At 43.1% G+C, this 21573-nt stretch overlaps 1 protein-coding gene across 4 annotated transcripts in view; it reads right to left on the reverse strand.

Annotated features, from left to right (window-relative positions):
* Positions 1-4732: 4732 nt before the first annotated feature.
* CRAMP1 (cramped chromatin regulator homolog 1) overlaps positions 4733-21573 on the reverse strand; it is a 120337-nt gene continuing 103496 nt past the window's right edge. For 3 of the 4 annotated variants that reach the window (XM_054041597.1, XM_054041595.1, XM_054041592.1), the window contains exons 16-21: positions 20523-20701; positions 19732-19812; positions 17314-17551; positions 14067-14231; positions 11092-11237; positions 4733-9463 (exon numbers count right to left, since the gene is read on the reverse strand). In XM_054041597.1, coding sequence (XP_053897572.1) covers positions 9299-9463; positions 11092-11237; positions 14067-14231; positions 17314-17551; positions 19732-19812; positions 20523-20701 — 974 coding nt within the window. In that variant the 3' untranslated portion in view covers positions 4733-9298. The remainder of the gene's footprint in view (positions 9464-11091; positions 11238-14066; positions 14232-17313; positions 17552-19731; positions 19813-20522; positions 20702-21573) is intronic. The other variant, XM_054041596.1, reaches the window with a different exon arrangement.

The following is a 21573-nucleotide window of genomic DNA, read 5'->3' on the forward strand; positions in this document are numbered from 1 at the left end:
TGACTTTGCAGATATGCCAAAGGCTTTTGGGAAAAAGCACCTCCTTGTTTTGGTTTGCCCTCTAGCTTCCTGGGTCGAAGCTTTTCCTACTGCTAATTGTACTGTTGCCACAGTGGCGAAGATTCTCCTTAGAGACATTGTACCCCGTTTTGGCATCCCTCTCGTGCTTGACTCAGATCGCGGACCTCACTTTACTGGTCATGTCCTTGGCCGTTTAGAACAAGAACTGGGCATTTCACACTCCTTTCATACACCCTACCACCCCCAGTCTAGCGGGAAAGTTAAGCGTATGAATAGGAAGCTTAAGTTTACATTGGCTAAATACTGTCAGGAAACAGGGTTAAAGTGGCCTCAGGTACTTCCCTTGGTCCTGTTTCACCTTTGTACTCGCCCAACCTGTGTATTGGGATTATCCCCCTTTAAACTGCTCTATGGACACCCCCCTTTCAAAGGCGGGGCGCTACCACGTGCTGATGTTTCACTATTGGGAGGGGATCATATGACCGCGTGCCAGTTTCTCTCCCTACAGGCTCGCCTCCGTACCCTTTGGAAAGCCTCGCAGTTTTCCCAGACCATGCCGCTGGAAGAACAGATCCACCCGTTCCAACCAGGGGACTTCGTCTGGGCCAAAAAGTTCGTTCGTGGCGACACCCTCCAGCCAAGGTTTACTGGACCCCACCAGGTTCTTTTAACAACCCAGACTGCAGTGTTCCTGGAAGGACGCAAATCTTGGATCCACCACTCCCACGTCAAGCCAGCCGTAGTGGACCACAGTGACGGACCAGCAGCTCTTGCCACCACTGAGGACACTGCCTCTGACCAGTGGACCAGCTTACCTCTTTCAGACATCAGACTTAAATTGACTCGGAAAAAATGAGAGGACCTTTTATTCTGACAACTGTATGTTTTTTATTATGCCTTTTTAGTTTATTTTCTGCTTATGAAGATAATGCTTTTATTAGATATTCCCACGAGGTTAAAACTCGTATTTTAGGAAATAGAAGTAATTGCTGGGTATGTACTCAATTTCCAGTAAATGCAGAACAGGGACTCCCCTTCACACCCATTCCCCTGACCACTGCTAATATGACTTGGATGCCACTGGCTAGAGTAAAAGATCCAGTCCAACACAATCTTACATGGAACAAAACAGGAGTGCCAATTAACAGATATCTCAGGGTAACCAATCAAACAGGATCACTGTGTTTTGTTAAAGAAAAGGGGTCAACTTTTGTGGGAACAAGTAAATGCAACATGTATTTTAATGGCACCGCCTTTAGTAAAAATCTTGGCTTCAAGCCTTGCGCATCCCACTTATCCCATATGTGGATCCCTCACCCCGATCCAACTTTTTCATGGGTGGGCAAGCCTTCAGAGTCAGCTTTTAAGAAGCCCTGCTCAGATCACGAGGGTGTCCAACTAATTGCTAAGGGACATATGATTGCCTTCTACAACTGCTCAAGCAGTACTATACTGCCCTTTGAAAACACCACTACCAAATTGTGCCTCTGCAGTTTGCACAACGACCCGTCTGCGTTACCAGGGGAACAGTGGTCCAATGGGTGGTGGGTTACCTCCTACTTTGAGAAATGGAATACCCGAAACGCATTGTATGGAACATACTGGGTGTGCGGGCCCAAAGCTTATTACTTTCTCTCCCCTGATTGGGCAGGGTCATGTTATTTAGCGTGGCTAACACCGCCTTCTCGCATCTCCCTCACTCCCCCTCATTTTCCCCATGTTCGTAACATCCATGAAACCTTCAGAGATATTAATATCCGTGATGGTTTGTCGTGGCAGTGGTGGGCTGGTCTCATTAGCTTGAGGGGTGGTGTCATCCATCTACAGGGACTACTAGAATCTTTAACCAATGAAACTGCGACCCTATTTGAGAATCAGGCTGGGGAAATGTCCCAGCTGCGCCAGTTAGCTTTGCAAAGCCGAATGGCTTTAGACATAATGTTAGCAGCCCAGGGAGGAACTTGTGCCCTCATAAATGAAGAATGCTGTGTTTTTGTAAATGACACCTACTCTGACACTTTTCAACGTACCAAACATCTAAGGGAAATGGCTAAGAACTACTCCTCTGGCCAGCCACCTTATGATTGGTGGGGAGCCTTATGGAATTGGCTGCCTGGATTTGGGTGGGTTAAAAAACTCTTGGTGGGTATTGTTGGGGCCGTAGTAATCCTTATAATACTGTGTTGCTGTATTCAGTGTGTCCCCTCCCTCATAGACTCATGTGGGTCAGTTTATTCTTTTCCTACTTCAGCCAAGGGCCTTACTCTCTTCGAGTTGGCCCAGGCTGAAATTGCCAAGCGGCCCTTGGCTCCTTAAAATGGGGTGTAGCTTTTGGTAAATAGTTATCCCAAAGCTACAAATGGAGGAATGTTGAGTCTGAACTTTTGATGAGCTTAAACTTAACCCAGACTTGATGTCTCTGTCTGAACTTTTAATCAAAGCTCTGGACCTGCAAACTACTCATGACACCCCCCTCCCCTTAAGTAGCCATCTCCCCTTTTCTCTTTCTTAATTTACATTTTTAACCTGTTTTATCCTGTAGAATCTTGATTATGCATGACCATTATGATCTGTTAATCACTTTGTTTACTTCTGTGTATAAATATTGATGCTCACCTCTAATAAACTTGCCACACTTACTCTGAAGCCTTTCAAGCTAAGGATAGTGTGAGCCCGTTGATCAACGAATTGGTGTCTGGTCTCTGACAGATTGTGAGCCCCATACCAACTCCGCACGAACTCGGGTGCTGGAGAGGTGAGTGAGGATTTGCTTTTTTACCTAACAATACGTCAGCAGCCCCCCATGAGCTCCCCCGCTCACTCCCAGTGCCTCCCACCCACCGACCAGCACCTCCCCATCAATTGTTTCGTGGCATGCAGGAGGCTCGGGGGGGGGGGGGGGAGAAGTGAGGGCACAGCAGGCTCAGGGGAGGAGGTGGAGTGGGGGTAGAGCCTGTAGCAGAGCCAGGGGTTGAGTAGTGAGCACCCTCTGGCACATTGGAAAGTTGTCACCTGTAGCTCCAGCCCTGGAGTCAGTGCCTATACAAGGAGCCACATATTAACTTCTGAAGAGCGGGTCTGGCTCCGGAGCCACAGGTTGGTCACCCTTGCTTTAATGGAAGATCTTCCCTGTCCTCATCTACCTGAGCACTTCCTAGGCTTTTGTTATTTTTCCACATTGTTAAATAGCATTCAGGTACCAGTGCAGTTACTACACAGGCTTAGTGTTTTATGCAGCCCCACAATCAAGTTAGCTGTCCTCTTCTTCTTTCTCTGCAACCTGGTGGAGGGGTGTTTGCCTCTTTGGAAGAAAAGGAAGCATTAAAAAAGGAAAAATATAAAAGTTCTTGCTTTTATTTATATTCTCTTCCACCTTGCCCCCCAAAAATCAAATCTAGAGCTTTTGGAATTTTTGTTCAGATGATATGAAACAAAGTAATACCTCAATTACATGGCTCCACACTGTGAAACTGAGTAAATGCAGGTATGACATTAAGAACATAGGGTGGCAAGGATTAAGAGTGACAAGAAATGTCTTTATAGGGAGTCTGAACTTTTTTGTAGGATGGAACATAGTTTAAGGCACTTTTACACGCAGGAAAATTAATCCAAATTAACCATAGGTGTGAATTTAGAGCGTATTAAACCACATTAAGACCCTATATGGGCACTCACTTGGCATTAAAATGCCTTTAATTCGGTTCAACTTTATTCCTGAGAATTAAGCTAAACCAAATTAAGGTCATTTTAATTCCAAATGAGTGCCCACACAAGTGTTAATGTGATTGAATGAATATGCTTTAGATTTACCACTTTATGTAATCTGGATTAATTTACCTAAATTCCTCTAGCTCAGGTGTTGGCAACCTTTCAAAAGTGGTGTGCCGAGTCTGAATTTATTCACCCTAATTTAATGTTTCACGTGCCAGTAATACATTTTAAGATTTTTAGAAGGTCTCTTTCTCTAAGTCTATAATATATGTAAAGTAAATAAGGCTTTAAAGATGTTTAAGAAACTTCATTTAAAATTAAATTAAAATGCAGAGTCCGCCGGACCGGTGGCCAGGACCCAGGCAGTGTGAGTGCCACTTAAAATCAGCCTTCGGCACGCGTGCCATAGGTTGCCTACCCCTGCTCTAGCTAGACAAACCCTTAGTGACTCTCACATTTGACCTAGCCCCATTCCCACCTGAACATTCCACCTCCCCTCTCATTCATCCAGCTTTGTTTTAACACCCTGAGGCACCTACAATTGCTTATATGTGTGAAAAGTAATATTATGAAGGTAACATTCAACTGTCTTTAGTGTGATGCAGAGCAGCTGGAAAAAGGGGCAGGATCATGTGACTAGACAGCTCCTTGAGGCCTCTAGTCCATAGAACACAGTTGAGGACTTATGTTGCTAAGACAAATAGGAGTGAAGAGGGGAGTTGCAAGATACAGAAATATCTTAAGGTGGTTCTCTCACCAATATCTTCTAGACACCTGGGGTGAAAAATCTTGGCACCACTAATCAATGGGAATTTTGTCACTCACTTCAATGGAGCCAGGACTTCACCCCAAGAATTTAAATTTTGAAGACAAATCTCAATCGCATTGTTTCCAATGGGAACATCACCAGTCACTACCTAGTAAATACTGGTTAAAACCCAAAACTTAATGAGAGATTGCAAGGCAGAAACTGCACATGTAACAAACAACTGAACATCAGTTAGACCAAGTATTAGTATGTATTTATGCACAATAAAAACAGCTTTACAAGTTGAACTGGAAATTTAAACAGGAAGTTTAACAGCTTTTGTATATTATATTAAATAACCAAAACACCTTTTTCCAAAATTGGTAAAGAATAAATAATATAATTTACAATATGGTACAAAAAATCAGTAAGGACAGGCATTCTGCTTTATACATACACTATATTTGTATATTTATAATCTATAAAACAAATTCACATTTCAAACAAGCCAAAAACCTTAGATGATATGGCTTAACTATTATTAAAAAACAGCAATAAATTTTGCTGCCAAACCAAAAGCTCTAAAGCCAGTTATCATGTTTCAGTAACTAATGATAACTTATTGCCGTAGTGCTTGCCAAGGTTTCACTTATTTAACATTTATAAATCACTGTGAACTCAGGAGATTTAAAGGTTTGAAAAGATTAAAAAAGTGCAGTACTTTCCTTACAAATGCATCTGTCTTTTGAGTGTAAAAAAAATGCAATAGTAATTTCCACTGCGGGATTGATAGTCAGTAGACGAGCTTTCTTTGTAGATTATGTTTGATCCAAGCTATTTACTTCAATTTAGAAAGATAAGTAAGAAGGGTGTCAAGGAAAAGTTACACAATGCCATTTTAAAAACCAATTAAAATTCCTATACTGGGTAGATTTACTGACGAAGGACAGAATGAATTGTTTGGCTGAGCAGAATCTGATGCCCTGGTAGCTGGCCCATTACTAAGTGCACACGTGCAGAAAAAGGCAGATGTATTCTTTAGGAGGTAATATTGTTTTATACCCAAACTACAGTGACAAGTTTCATGTTTCCAACATCCCACTTTAGGGGAATACAAAGAAACCAGTTACATCATTCCATGTACACTCACAGGCTTGCCAGTCAAACAACTGAGGTTAAAAAAAAAAAAAAAAAAATCTAAACTTTAAGTCAGAGCACAAGTTTTACAGGAACTTACATCAGAAGTAGAGGCCAGGTTGTCAATGTCTATTCCCCCCTCCCTGCCTCTTCACAGTGCCTCATGAAGATAAGAAAATAATGGAGTAAGCGTTACTCCCCTGAAACAATCCTGCCTGCAATTGACTAGCAACATACTTGAACAGCTGTTCAGAAAAAGCTGAAAAGTTGTTCTGGTTACTTAGTCATGTTAGAGGAGCTGAAATAGCATAATTCAACTTTTATTTTTTTTACTTTAAACAAGATGTTAGCTTTCCCCACGGCAGCCCTAGGTACAGTCTGTTGAAGTCCAGCACACAATGGGGCATCTGCTAGAGATCCACCAATTCCTAGAGAAAGGTATCTCCCAAGGTATGTCTACAAGCAACTTCACGAAGACTGTAAGTTCTCTATTGATCTGAATTTAAAATTTTGTTTTAAAATTTTCCCTGACAAGAAACTTTGCATTGTAATAGCAAAACCCAAGCAAAACAATGTGCAGGGTATCATAACATTCCTGAATCAGAGACCAGATATAGTAGGTGGGAATATTCTCTGTGCACTGCAAATATCAGGAAGAGGGGAGCGAAGAAGGGGGCCATGGAGACCATGGGGAGAGGAAAGGATGTTCAAATATGTATTTATAAGAAGAATTTTTTAAAAGGCAGATGCTAAGCACATTTTTATCATAGAATTTCTGGGTGCTGAAAGGTAGCTCTGCCCTATTCTTCATATTTGCCTCCCCACCTAGTGCTCCTGTTCTGCCTTGAGAAGTCCAGGATATTAAAATCTGCTGGCCTCATGGGCCATTACAAATATCCACCACATTGAGATTCATCCTGTAATAATTTTTTTGCTGTGGCAAGGCACATGGGCTGTAGACAGCTCACTACATTCTGGCGATAGTCTCATAAGCAGATCCTGGTGAAATGTCATACCCTTCACTTGCAACAGAGTTGGCATAATCTAGACCCCATGCGGGGAAGAGTGCCTCACAAGATCAATGTGACATCCGTCCTATTATCAATATCTATTTTGGGGGGCGGGGGAAGGTTGAAGTAACTAAATATACTTGCCAGCATAAGGCTAACTTCTCAAAATTTAAGACATAAAAACCAACTGAAGGCTCAGATTTGTTGCACTTGACTAAAACTTGTCACTTCTCCTTCTACTTGTGCTAAATGTCATTATGTTTCGATAATCCACGGGCACATCTATACTAGGAAGCCTCTGTTAGTTAGCAGAAGTATTTCTGGAGAATACAGATGGCATTACTAATGCGGGTAGCCAAAACCTGGAGTTTGTGCTTTGAGAAAGACTGGACTGAAAGACATCTGAACTACAACAATCACTGGAAAGATTCAGACAGTGGGATTAATGGAAATCCTGGTTTCTACCAAGTTTGAACCCTTCAGAAACAAATATACATGACTAAGTGTAGATTTGACTGGCAACCTTAAATGTGTCTGTGTTCTAGGACTGTGAGAGACCCTGTAAACTGTGATAGGATTTTAGACCGCCTGTTCTGAGAGGAAAGAACTCAGGTGACTTATAGCCAAAGAAGGGAGTTAGCTTATTAGTATGAAATCTGCCCCCCCCTTAATGTGCTGACCCACTGCTTGCTAGTGATGCAGGTCTGAGTCCCTGCTGGGAACACCCAACTGTACGAATGCGGTGTCTAGCTGGGCAGGTGGTTCCAACATCCAAGAGAAGAACGAAGCAACCAGACACAAGGCATCCTACAGCATGAATCAAAGGAGTGGCCTCCAAGTCTTTCCACCCATTAGAGAAGGAGGTAAATAAACCTGCTCTGGATCACAGAGTATGAACATCAGAAAACTGGTTAAATTCTCTCTTAAAGCTAGAGAAGCACAATGCAAAGAATATGCCAACCAATATCAAAAACGTCTAACTAGGTGGGGGTAAAGTGACAGGGAACATTGTATGCCCAATCAGTGCTTTGTGGTCAACATTTTAATAAGACTCCCAGTCAAATGCTTTGTAGGAGTAGGTAGAACTACATCCAGAGCACAGCACGAGTTGAGAAAATGAAGCCCTGGTAATGGCCTTAAGGATAGAGGGGTTTATGTTTGAATCATTAGCGAACAGCTATGTATATAAAAGTTTGAGGTTTATACAGGACTAGCATCTATTTCTTCAGAGCGACCTAAAATAGTCAAGGGGAATCCTTTTACTGGAGGCTGCAGATAAATGCTTTAAAAACAGGCACAGTAAAAGTATCCTTTTCAAGACTGATGGGAAAAGAAATAGGAGAAGGAAGGATGTATCCTGAGCTATTAAAAAGCAAAAGGAAAACCATCTGTAAAGGAAGTAACGTTACTAGAACTCCTTTGGACCTGCTGATATCAGGACTTGGGTCTTTCAGGCATTAAAACACTATACCATAGAAATGCATAACAGCTTAGCTGGGAACTTCTGGACCCATCAGTGCCAGGGAGGGACTACAGTGAAAAATGATGCCCTGAGGTACCACAGAGCATCTAGGTAGGCCACGACAGGGTGGAGAGGTCAGATTAAGATAAGACTCATTGAAAGACATAAGATTGCTGAAATCTAACTTAATTATTTATATGAACATTATTCTTTCCTATCTCCTCTCCCATAAGAATCCCCAATGAGATGCTGGATCTGGTGTTTATGTGGAGAAAGATGGTGATATACAGATTTCCTAACAAAAACAAAACCTATTAAGACAAAGCGTTAAGAGTGATTCCAGGAAGACCCCTTTCTGCAGTGTTTTCTCTCCTGGAAAGTAACCATCTTCCAGGGAAAACAGACTCCCATTGGTGGGGGGTGACTCAGTGCACTGTCCAATGCGATGAAGAATCCTGTGTCAGCCTGCTAAAAGGAGCAAATAGATTCAGTCAGAAGGATGGTGGCTGTGATGTAGGGTAAGATTTAAAAAACAAGAAAAATCCACAGAGATCCCCCCCAATATTTAGGGGAGCCTACATGAGCCCCAAAACAAGAATGCAGGCTTTTGCCCCACTGGAATGTTCAATAAACAAGGCGTAGCCAAAGAAACAATGTTTTTTAAATTGCAGCACAAGCATCACAGAGGAATGGTGCCTTTCAGGAGAGTGCAAGAAACTTCAGTTTGACTGATTCAACAATCGTGCCAAACAGTACGTTTCAAGATGTGAATAGAAAAAGGATTTCCCTCTCCCTCTACCCCTCAATTTCAATGTGGATCCCAAATCATGGTATGTTGATCAGCATGCAAAAAAAGATTCAAGTCGAAGAAGTTTCTAGCCATACTCTTGTCCAAGCTTCTTGCCTAGGCCATGCCAAAAGTACAAATCCAGGACCACCTCAAACTCATTTATTCACCATCTTATATCATTGATGCAGACACATCACTCCCTGTAATGTTTCACGTTACATTTTCCCCAGCGTATTGCACATTCTAGGACTTGCAGATACTTCTTCAGACCTCTAAAGACAATGCTGCTCTTCTAGAAAGGCGTGCAGTGGACGACAGCATTTGGACATCAATTGCATATCCTCAACTTGCCTCTCAGATCCAATACAATAAATTCCACTAAGCTGAACAGTCTCCACCAGCGTACTGGTCTCTTATGCTCACTGTGAGAGGTCACCAATGGGGGGGCCGCTTCCTCCTCCATCAAAGAGGATTTCCCTACGGGTTGGCTCAGGTATTGACAGCTCCTGGGCAAGATCGTTGAAACGAGATATGTAATCTATGCTGTTCTCATTCATCATGCAAGCTAGCTGGGAATCCACCACCTAGAAAATGGATAGGAAAAAAGAAACCCACAGATCAGCAGAGGTTTGTCTCATTCATTTGGGTTAGAGAGAGTAACACTTGCCTGTGACTAATAAGGGACCAGATAATACAAGCTGAGATCAGGGCCACATAGGAAAGTACAAGATTTTCACCTCTAATTTATCTGTTCCAATGCAGCCCAGCTCAACAGTTATCTGCTGGCTCTTCAGTGGCCTCTCTGAAATGAATTAGTAGCCTCAGTCCAATTTTAGTTGACAAGTGTCCACTTCACAAAAAAATTCAGTTTGGTATGTCTGTGGCCACCTAAGCCAACAGGTTAAGAATGAATGGTACATACCAACACATCTTTAAAGCTGACCCTCCAGATCAGCAGTGAGATGCATTGGCAGAGTGATGTGGGGTAAGCTTGCACAACTGCTGCCTGCACTGTACCTGTTCTGTACATAAACAAGACTTCCTTCTGCAGGATCCTTGATGACAGACCTTTTAGAACACTGTTTTTGTTAAGAATATTATTAAACTGTTGTGGCTGCTTCCCCCACCCCCAACAACATGACAGCTTGCCTAAAGTAACAGCTAACATATCACCTTCTCTTTGAAGGGAATGTTAACCAGATGACTGCACTGAGTCAGTTAAATTCTATACAAGTACAATGCTATGAGCTCTGAGTTAACATAGGCTTAATTCACTACAGCAAAAACTGGCAGTCTTTGCTGACAGAAAGTTGGACTGGAGGCTGCAGTGGCATAAAGGTGCTCACTCTCTCACCTCCCTGTCCAGAGTGGAGGCATTGTTATAACAGCCAGCAATGTATATTGAATCAGCATAGTTCTGCTGCAGGTCTATGGATCAAGGTATGGAGAACAGCTGGACTAGAACTCCCTGTATGCGGAGTTCAAAGCATATCATCTATAGCAGCGTTTCTCAAACTGGAGTCATGACCCACTGATCAACTCCACCCACTCCCTCCCAGCACCTCCTGCACACCGGGGAACAGCTGTTCAGCAGCATGCAGGAGGCGCTGAGAGGGAGGGGGAGGAATGGGGATGAGGCATGCTCGGGGGAAGGGTTGGAATCATGTCATGGGGCCTCCAGCCACGCTGATCAACTCCACCGGGGAACAGCTGTTCAGCAGCATGCGGGAGGTGCTAGGAGGGAGGGGGAGGAATGGGGCGCGCTCAGGGGAGGGGGTGGAAGGAAGCAGAGAAGGGGTGGGGCCTTGAGGGAAGGCCTGGAGTGGGCACAGGGCCTGGGACTGAGCAGGAGGCTTGGGGGTCCCCAAAATTTTTTAAATCAAACTGGGGATTCTTGGGTTGCTAAAGTTTGAGAACTGTTGATCTATAAAATAGACCTGATCTCCACCAGCCAGCGAGGCAGGAGTCATAAGGTTGCTCACAAGAGTTCCACATAGCAACTCATGCAGAACATACCACCAGTTCATTTTGCACCTTCTGTGTAATTCTGTTTCTCTGCTCTGTTAAATGTAAAGCCTGGCATCTGCCATAAGCATCCCAAGGAGATAGAATGAGTAACATGAACAATATTATTAAAAACGGAAGCAAGCAGGTCCATTCAATGGTAATTATTTCAGGTGCAAATACAGCCTGATGTGCTTTGACCACTTACCTCTGCTACATCTGCCAGAGATCGAGACACAAAAGAGTCCCGTGAGTTTCCATCCAGCAGGCTGGGTCCCAATAAGGAGGTGCCACTGGCAGTTCCAACAGGAGTTGGCAACATTTTCCGGCCCTTCTCGGGGGAGATGAAACTTGCTGTACAGAAAGGAAAAGCATAAGAGCATAAGAATGGCCCTACTGGTTCAGACCAAGGGTCCATCTAGCCCAGTATCCTGTCTTCCAACAGTGGCCAGTGCCAGGTGCCCCAGAGGGAATGAACAGAAAAAGGTAATCATCAAGTGATCCATCCCCTGTTGCTCATTCCCAGCTTCTGGCAAACAGAGGCTAGGGACACATTCCTGCCCATCCTGGCTAATAGTCCTTGATGGACCTATCCTCCATAAACTTATCTAGTTCTTTTTTGAACCCTGTTATGGTCGTGGCCTTCACCACATCCACTGGCAAGGAGTTCCACAGGTGGACTGTGCGTTGTGTGAAGAAATACTTCCTTTTATTTGTTTTAAACCTGCTGCCTATTAATTTTGTTTGGTGACCCCTAGTTCTTGTGTTATGAGATGTAGAAAACAACACTTCCTTATTTACTTTCTCTATACCAGTCATGATTTTACAGACCTCACAATCATATCTCCTCTTAGCCATCTCTTTTCCAAGCTGAAAAGTCCAAGTCTTATTAATCTCTCCTCATATGGAAGCCATTCCATACCCCTAATCATTTTTGTTGCCCTTTTCTAAACCTTTTCCAATTCCAATATATCTTTTTTGAGATGGGGCGAACACATCTGCACGCAGTATTCAAGATGTGGGTGTACCATGGATTTATACAGAGGCAATGTGATATTTTCTGTCCTATTATCTATCCCTTTCTTAATTATTCCTAGCATTCTGTTCGCTTTTTTGACTGCTGCTGCACATTGAGTGGATGTTTTCAGAGAACTATCCACAATGACTCCCTGATCTCTTTCTTGAGTGGTAACAACTAATTTAGACCCCATCATTTTATATGTATAGTTGGGATTATGCTTTCCAATGTGCATTACTTTACATTTATCAACATTAAACTTCATCTGCTATTTTGATGCCCAGTCACCCAGTTTTGAGAGATCCTTTTGCAGCTCTTTGCAGTCTGCCTGGGTTTTAACTATCTTTAGCAATTTTGTATCATCTGTAAATTTTGCCACCTCACTGTTTACCCTTTTTCCAGATCATTTATGAATATGTTAAATAGGACTGGTCCAGAACAGACCCCTGGAAGACACCACTATTTACCTCTTTCCATTTTGAAAACTGACCTTTATACCTACTCTGTTTCATATCTTTCAACCAGTTACCAATCCACGAGAGAACCTTCCCTCTTATACCGTGGCAGCTTACTTTGTGAGAGAACCTTTAGTGAGGGACCTTGTCAAAAGGCTTTCTGAAAATGTAAGTACACTATATTCACCGGATCCCCTTGGTCCACATGCTTGTTGACCCCCTCAAAGAATTCTGTAGATTGGTGAGGCATGATTTCCCTTTACTAAAACCATGTTGACTCTTCCTCAACAAATTATGTTCATCTTTATGACTGACAATATTGTTCTTTATTATAGTTTCAACCAGTTTGCCCGGTACTGAAGTCTGTAATTGCCGGGATCACCTCTGGAGCCCTTTTTAAAAATTGGTATCACATTAGCTATCCTCCAGTCAGCTGGTACAGAAGCTGATTTACATGATAGGTTACAGACTACAGTTAGTAGTTCTGCAATTTCACATTTGAGTTCCTTCAGAACTCTTGGATGAATACCATCTGGTCCTGGCGACTTATTGCTGTTTAATTTTATCAATTTGTTCCAAAACCTCCTCTAAGGATACCTCAATCTGGGACAGTTCCTCAGATCTGTCACCTAAAAAGAATGGCTCAGGTTTGGGAATCTCTCTCACATCCTCAGCCGTGAAGTCCGATGCAAAGAATTCATTTAGTTTCTCCGCAATGGCCTTATCCCCCTTTAGTGCTCTTTTAGCACCTCGACTCTCCAGTGGCCCCACTGGTTGTTTAGCAGGCTTCCTACTTCTGATGTACTTAAAATTTTTTTTGCTATTACTTTTTGAGTCTTTGGCTAACTGTTCCTCAAATTCTTTTTTGGCCTTCCTAATTGTATTTTTACACTTCACTTGCCAGTGTTTATGCTCCTTTCTATTTTCCTCACTAGTATTTAACTTCCACTTTTTAAAGGATGCCTCTTTGCCTCTCACTGCTTCTTTTACTTTGTTGTTTAGCAGCAAGTCAGTGTATTGAACTTGTGCATTTGAAGGAGGAGGAGGAGAGGTACGTGGAAACGTAGCACAAAGGAGATCTAAAGCCATCTCTCTCCTCTACCTCCTCAGAATAAGAAATTACTAGCATGAGCACTACCAGCAGGCTGCCAAATGGATCAACTAATCACCTTTGCCCAAAGGAGGTAAACACACATTACACTGGAGACACTAGCCATAAAGCTATTCATTTTTTGAGCTAACTCAGAAAAAACAATTCTCTCACCTCCTTAGAATTATGCACCATGCATACAATGAAACCTACAAGTTCCAAACAGAAGAGCTGGTGGCATCATTTTGCTGTTTTAGCAGAACACTCAAAATGTTTCAACCTAAAAGAGGAGTCTGACTTGCAAAACCTAGCAGACTACAAAAAGGTCTCAGTTACTCGCTCCAAGGTATATGCTGTTGCCCTGTGCCAGCTGAGCAACTTCTATTTCAGGAGCAGACTTCCAAATCTGGGCTGAATGAAAAATTAAGTCCATCTAGGGATAACAATTCCAGTTAGAGAGGAAGATGGGAAGGAAGGGGAAAAGTCTTCCAATGTCCTACTGAGTTTACTCTCTTCCAGGGACTCCCTCCAAGTCAAGGGATTGGGGCTGGGTGAAGAGAAGCTCTTTAGAAAAGATAGGACCATTCCTCCATCATAGTTTTCTGTGTACTGACACTCACAAAACAGGCTGCTGAGAGAAGAGTCGGTAGAGTCGTTGGGGTACCACTGTGGATCATGGCTCGGAGAGGCAATCCAGTTCTGCTGAGGACTGCTGGAGGGGGATGGAAGACTTTTGGAGCTGTCACTGCCATTCAGTTTCGCAGGGGAGAGGGAAACACCTTCATCTGTAAGCCAATGCAAAGAATCAATGACCGAGTCAATTCTGTAAAGCTACCAGGACAACTTCAAATACTTTGGGGTGTTCAACACATTTTCAGGCAACTGGAAGCAAGGCACTACATAATACTCTTAGTAGTAATGCCATTGTACAGAGAATCAACCAACACCAAGCTATTCTGAACTACAATGGCACTACTCAGTGGAGTAAAGAGAACTGGATTTAGTCCTAAACTAACTCATCTTAAGGATATTGACTGGTTGATGAAAGAATTTAGCTATGGTGTAGTGCAATTTCCCGAGGGAGGAGTGTGATAGTGGAAGGTAGGGATCTGAAAGGCCCAATTTAGCTCAGTCCTAATTGGACTAGGTATGTCAAGATTTCTGTGGGAAAAGGAAATAAGATGGAAGCTACTGTCCACACTCATTTAAACAAACCATAAGCAAACTGAAAATATAAAACCTTTAGGGGACAGTTGGTCAACTGGATAAGTGGCACAAAATCACCATAGTGTGAAAGATCATTTGATGCTGTATCCATTGGGTGTTGGGTCTCTCTATAGGTTCTCTGCTAGTAGGTGAAGAGGTTTAGGCCCTTATTGACTACCAGGTAAATGAGACCTAACCCACTCCTGCATGCCCAATAGGGAAGGGTTCTGATGTGCAACTGGGCTAGCCAGACATCTGGAAAAGAACACCAAGTTGCTCAGAATTCAGATCCACAATTCTTTTTTAAAAAATTCCCCAAGATGTAAATTTTTAAAAACTGATGTCAAAATTTTTTTGAGTAAAGAATATTGTTTTTAGAAGCATACACTATTACATCGTAAAGCATGTTCACAAATGAGAAACAATACAATTATTCAATCTAATGCAACACTTTAAAGGTGAACTGCAAATCTGAACAAGTAGAGTTAATCCCAGATTTGTATGCCAAGTATGAGTGGGTGCTTAGTCCTGCGGGAGGTTTTGACTGACTTGTTTTAAAACTGCATCCCCCACTTCTCAGTACATGCTGCAACTTCACAGATAGTTTACTAGATCAGTTACACTACCTGTCTCCTTACAACCCAACCCATAATACTTCTGGTATCTGCAATATCCAAAATTTGAGTTTTAGGCTCTGACACTGACTTTTTGTGGGGTCTTGGGCAAATCAAATTAGTATGGCATTTTAAATGACAAAAAGTGATGTGATGGGGCTCTATGTTTGTTTAGATCAACATTTCTAGATCAAATTTGCTCAGCTGACCAGTAAAAGGATGTTTTAAATGTCAGTCCTACAAAGTCACCCTGGAAATGGCTCTTTCCTTCTTCTGTAACCTCAAAGATACTAAAGATGATAAGTATCAGAGGGGTAGCCATGTTAGTCTGAATCTGTAAAAAGCAACAGAGGGTCCTGTAGCACCTTTAAGACTAACAGAAGTATTGGGAGCATAAGCTTTTGTGGGTAAGAACCTTACTTCTTGCATCTGAAGAAGTGAGGTTCTTACCTACGAAAGCTTATGCTCCCAATACTTCTGTTAGTCTTAAAGGTGCCACAGGACCCTCTGTTGCTTTTTTCCTAAAGATGATGTAGGTCAAACTATGCAACCCCATTGATCTTTATTACCGATGAAGATGCAGGAGAAGTAAAGAACCCACTTTGAGTCTCAAAGATCTCAAGGTGAATTTGCAGACCTGAATTTAAAACACATTTTTCCTGGTAAACTGAGCAAATTTTACCTGGAAACACTGACACACAAACATAGAATTATAGAAGTGCATGATGAAAGGGACTTCGAGAGGTTATCAAATCCAGTCCCCTGCCCTCAAGGCAGGGCTAGTAATAACTAGACCATTCCCGACAGGTGTTTGTCTAACATAAAACACTCTGTATTTTTACAGAGTAATATTTTAGAGCAGAAGTTCACTTTAACCTGTCTCAGTTTTCCCTATCTGTGAAATGGGGATAAATGTTCCATTCGCTTGCATATTTATTACTTTAAGAAATCCCTTACATACGAAAGTCATGGTATAAGACCACCAAGGCCATGTCTCTACAGGGTTAAATGAAGGACAGGATGACAATACTTAGGCCATATCTAAACTAGCACTTATGTTGGCAAAACTTTTGTCGCTCAGGGGTGTGAAAAAAAACCACACCTCAGAGTGTCATAAGTTTTGCCGGCATAAGTGCGTTTGTGCACAGCACTCTGTCCGCGGGAGACGCTCTCCTGCCGGGGTGGCTCCAGGCACCAGCGCAGCAAGCATGTGCCTGGGGCGGCCTGCCGGTCGCCGTGAGGGCAGAAGTCAGGCTGCCTTCGGCGGCATGCCTGCGGGAGGTCCGCCGGTCCCGCGGGTTTGGCGGCAATTCAGCGGCGAGTACGCCGAAGGCACGGGACCGGCGGACCTTCTGCAGGCATGCCGCCGAAGGCTGCCTGACTGCCGTGCTTGGGGCGGCAAAATACATAGAGCCACCCTGTCTCCTGCCAACGTAGCTACTGCTGCTCATTAAGCTGGTTTTATTATGTTGATTGGAGAGCTTTCTCCCGTCGGCATAACGCAGCTACAATAGTGCTCTTACAGTGCACAGCTGTATCAGTACAGCTGTGCCGCTGTAAGCTTGTAAGTGTAGACATGGCCTAAGTTCAAAAAAATAATTTCTTATGAAGACCCATGGTACCACTGGTCAAAAGGCTGCCTAATTCACTTAAGGAATATGTAAGAAGCCATATTCCCTTCCTCATGTGTGTCTACAGTGCTACCACTGAAATCAATAGGTAACTCACAGGGAGATCAGAGAGAAGATTTTGGTCCTTACTATTTAGTAAGCTATGGAGGACACTGCTGCAGAGCTGTTCAGTAAGTTCAGAGAGCTACCAAAGCTCTCTGCTAGGCCAGCAACAACTTAAATGTACATTAATTTAAAATGCACAGTCAGACTCGTTAAGAAAAAGAGGAACTACACAATTTAGCTTCTCAAAGGATATCATTAAATCCACGATGATGCCGCCTAATAAGGGTTTTTCTGATATTTAGAACATGCTGCAGTTAATAGCATTTTTCTAACTTTAAGTCAAGATAAGGCATTCTCATTACTAGTCTTACTGTATTGACCAGAGCTGATAGCGATTTCAATGATAGAGTCGCTTATTTGAGTGGCAGGTTCTCCCTGAGAAAGCACATCTTCAGGTGGTCCAGGAAGAGAGATATCCAGCAGAGCAGAGACGTTGGGAGGACACAGATGCGTACTGGAGGCTTGTGATGGAGGAAGCGGAGGAGTGGAGACACCATTCTGGAGAGGAGTCTTGGACAGTTCTGACAGAGAAAGGACTGATGTGTCCTGCTGTAAGAGTCAGAGAATGAACGAGTCACTAGTTTGCATAGGACTTGGACACTTCTAAAAGTTACAACAGACAGATCATGTGTTGCAGAGATCCTGAGCATTGGGTTGAAAGAGAAGAACAGCTGGATGCAACAGAAGCAGAATAAAAATCAAGCAGAACAGACTCCTAGCATACCCTGTTCTGCCAGTCCAACTACCTGATGAAATATTTTTTTCATACCAAGAATAAGAGATCTACAGGTTCTATGCTCTGGACACCTATCAAAAACTTAAAACCACACAAAACGACAGCTCACAAGCATACTCATGCCACTACTCAGCCCATACCCTCCTCAATAGCCTGACAAAAGTTGGGTTTTGCATCACACCCAAATGCAACTGATTTAAACTAGAGCATTTCCAAAACCTTCTACAACTGAAACCAGTGAGAGAGTTAATGAGAGGAGTCCCATTATACTACAAGACCATTCTTAACAGCTGAATATTGAATCAGGCTTTGTCAGCTGAGAAATATGCAGCTGCTTGGATATCACCCCTGATTTAATAAGGCTTATTTTTCTTGACTAGACCCAGTGTCCGAGAATAGCTTTTCCCTTAGTAACACTACACCCACAGGGGTGGGGATGATCACTTCAGTACTATAAGCATATGGAATACTGCATGGCCTAACAAGTTGGAAAATATGGAGGACTTCTGCAGCCAGCAGATTCCACTCCAAAAGTTAGCCCTACACCTTCTTCCACTAAAATAACTGGAGTTCCACCATTAAGTGCTCACACATATGTCCTTGACGAGTGTCTCAACATCACATTTGAAGTTGCATTAGCCACCAGACTAGTCTGAGGTTATAAAATTAACATCCATTGAACAATCCTTGCTTCTGTAATTAGCCATGAGCTAGACACAAAGCAAAGTGTTTCTCTTAAGAAGATATTGGTTATGCAACTAGTACTTTCATCAAGATTACCTATTGGATAATGTTCCTCCAGTGATACAGTGACAGCTCTGCCAGAATGCATACTTTACTCCTGGGGAAATTCTGCATCACTGCACAATGCAGAATTTGCAAAGAATTAATGTTCTGTGCAGAATTTCATTCCCCCCCTCCATAGAATTGATGCTGCAGAGCTGCTGGCTGCCATTAGGGGCTGCTGGACCCAGCAGAACCTGCCTCTCCAGCTCACAAATACAGGACACCATATGGGAGGGGGTCAGAGCTGGAGGGTTCTGGGCAGCTGCAGTTCTCAGCATGTCCTGAAGGAAGGAGGCAGCATGCAGGAACACCATATGAGCCTGAGACCCAGCATCAGGCTGTTTCTCTCTCTGGATCCCTGGGCTCTGGTAGGTAGGGGGTGTCCCATGGCTGGGCTCTCGGAGTAGGGGATGTGGGTGTCTGAGACCAGAGGAGCAAAGTCCCCCCCCCCACCCAAGATGTGCCCATTTGGCACGTGTGACACACCCACAGTGAGGCACACAACGAAAACATAACAGAGAAACAGGAACTAAGTTGTTGTAGGGGTTTCTTTAACTCTCTACTCGCTGGGGGAATTTTTGTTTTGTTTTGTTACAGACATACTTGCTGACAGGTATTTTGAAATAAGTTACCAAAATAACTGAAACTAGTTTGATTATATTATGTTATTTTGGCAAATAAAATATGCAGAATTTTTTTATCGTGCACAGAATTTTTAATTTTTTGGCGCAGAAGTCCCCCAGGAGTAATACTTATTTCAGTTCCTGGGGTCTACTTTCCCTTCAAACAATGTTTAAAATAGACTGGTGCAGTATAAAGGTACTTGTTTGCTTTGCTAAACACCTCCACTGTACCAGTCAATGCACAAGCATAGCATTAAACAAGACTGGTTTGCTCTTCAGAGATCAGAACTTGTCAGTTTCACTCTGCTCTTCTGCTCTGAGGAGTATAAAATCACAACATAAGCAGCTGTCCACAGCAACCTGTGAGACTTCCATTCCAGCACAGTAATAGTCATGGAGAACAATTACCCTGATGGCTGTAGGAAAGGCCATATGACCTGCAGACTATTTCTACAAGAATGGTTAGAAAATGGGGGCATGGTGAAAAGGGGACACTGGAATATGAGTCCCTAAATAATGCTTGTGTGAAGAAAATCACTGCTATAAACTTCATGCAGCTGCTGTTTGATCAGCTCATACTGTACCTGGAATCCATCAGGGACCGCCTTCTGCTCTTGCTGTGTGGGTAGGTTAATGAAAGGAACCCGACACCTACTGCTTGAACCCTAGAAGTGCAAAAGGGACTACATGAGTCACACTCATACACCAACTATAGCAAACTTAGCAGGAGCTACAAGAGACAAGCACATATGATCATCCTTGCCACAATTTCCCCCTTATCCCCTCTTCTGAGATGGGATCTCAGGGATACTGCTCTCTCCACTACCTCCCTGGGATGGTGGCAAACACTGACACCTCTTCTAGGTATGGATAAGGGAAACAGTAAGGGCCATCACAACTCCCACTTATAAAGTAATCTCCTGAAAGAGGATGCAGCTGGAAACAGAACGCAGGCACTTGGAGACCCATGTGAATATTCTGTCACGGTAGGAGAAAGCTATTCACTACTAGCACTCTCTTGTTGTGCCCACAATTCCTTACTCAATACATCTTTCTCAAATGGTGCCTTGCCTTTTGGCTTCAGACTTCTGGAGTGCAGATCAAAATTGCATGGCTATAAGATTCTCTACAGGATGGAAACCTATTTTCCAACACAGCAGTGCCTGTTTCCCTAGATTCTCCCCATCAGGTCCTGAACATCACACACCCACCAATCCACTCCGGCCTGGGCTAGGCTTGCTCTGAAAAATGCATCCATTCAACAAACCTCAAGAGGAAGCTGACAGCAGAGTCACAATTAATACAGGGGCTGGCTTTTTACACAAAACAAAGGAGATGATGAATGCTTTGACAAGCCTATTCAAGAGATACTGACCCCTACTGTGCCGATGGAGCTTCCATTCTGATCTGCCTCTGCCGACTCCTGCCCCGTGACCACTGCAGCCACACCGTCTGGTGACAGCGGAGACACACCTGACAAGCCCTCAGAATCCAGGACAGGCAAGGGGCTGCCAGGGATAATACCAGCACTTTTAGCTGCCAAGTCAATAGCACCTTTGGTAAAATAGAGAGAAAAAGATATTAGAGATCTTTTCTTTCATTGACTGCCCATCTCTCCTATAAATATCTTTGTGGAGGAATTGAATCAGGCCATGTAGCTAAATCTTAACATAAACATAGAGATGCAGAAGTGGTCATATTAGTTCAGATCCTGCAGACATGCTGGTTGTCCATATTTAGGAGGTGCAGCATTTTTAGCAAAAAATATTTATCATTTTTCCACTCTGTTCCCTTAAGGCACCCCCAGTCCATTGTACTGCATTTCAATGGAGTTTAAAAGAGATATCCCTATTTTTCTCCACAAATGTTCCTAGTAGCATTTAAATGCAGATATGCTGTTTGTCCACCTGGTTTTAAATTTTGCAGTACTGTAATGCAGTTGGTTGTGTAATTTCTGGGAAGTGCCTATAGTTTGAGAGAGGTGCTGTAAAACCAACGTAACAGTCTCATCTAGTACCTTGCTTCTGGCTGCAGCCTAGGCTTGATATTTCTGTTGGAGGAAAAACCCATAATGCACTTGGCCAGCTGTGTTATTCTGCATGAGGGAGGAAGATTTCTCCATATTAGCTCATCAGCTTATTCTCTGAAGCATAAAGTTGTGCTCTTCATTTTAACTTGCACAGGGCACAGCATTTAGGGAATTTAAACTTATCCAGCTCTTACAACATTTAACTGGGTCTTCCTGTGGCAGAGAATTCCCTAGGCTAAACGGCACACAATATGAAACAGGATTCCTGGTTACATGTTCTCACTACCAGTTCATTTAATTAAGGGGCATGTTCTTTTGTTATGGGGCAGGGTAGGAAAGGAGGGATTGGTGAGGTCCCCTCCATGTCCAGTATTCCAAATCTTGTCTTGGTGGATAA

This window comes from Malaclemys terrapin, chromosome 10, assembly GCF_027887155.1.
Source record: "Malaclemys terrapin pileata isolate rMalTer1 chromosome 10, rMalTer1.hap1, whole genome shotgun sequence".
Taxonomy (NCBI): domain Eukaryota; kingdom Metazoa; phylum Chordata; order Testudines; family Emydidae; genus Malaclemys; species Malaclemys terrapin.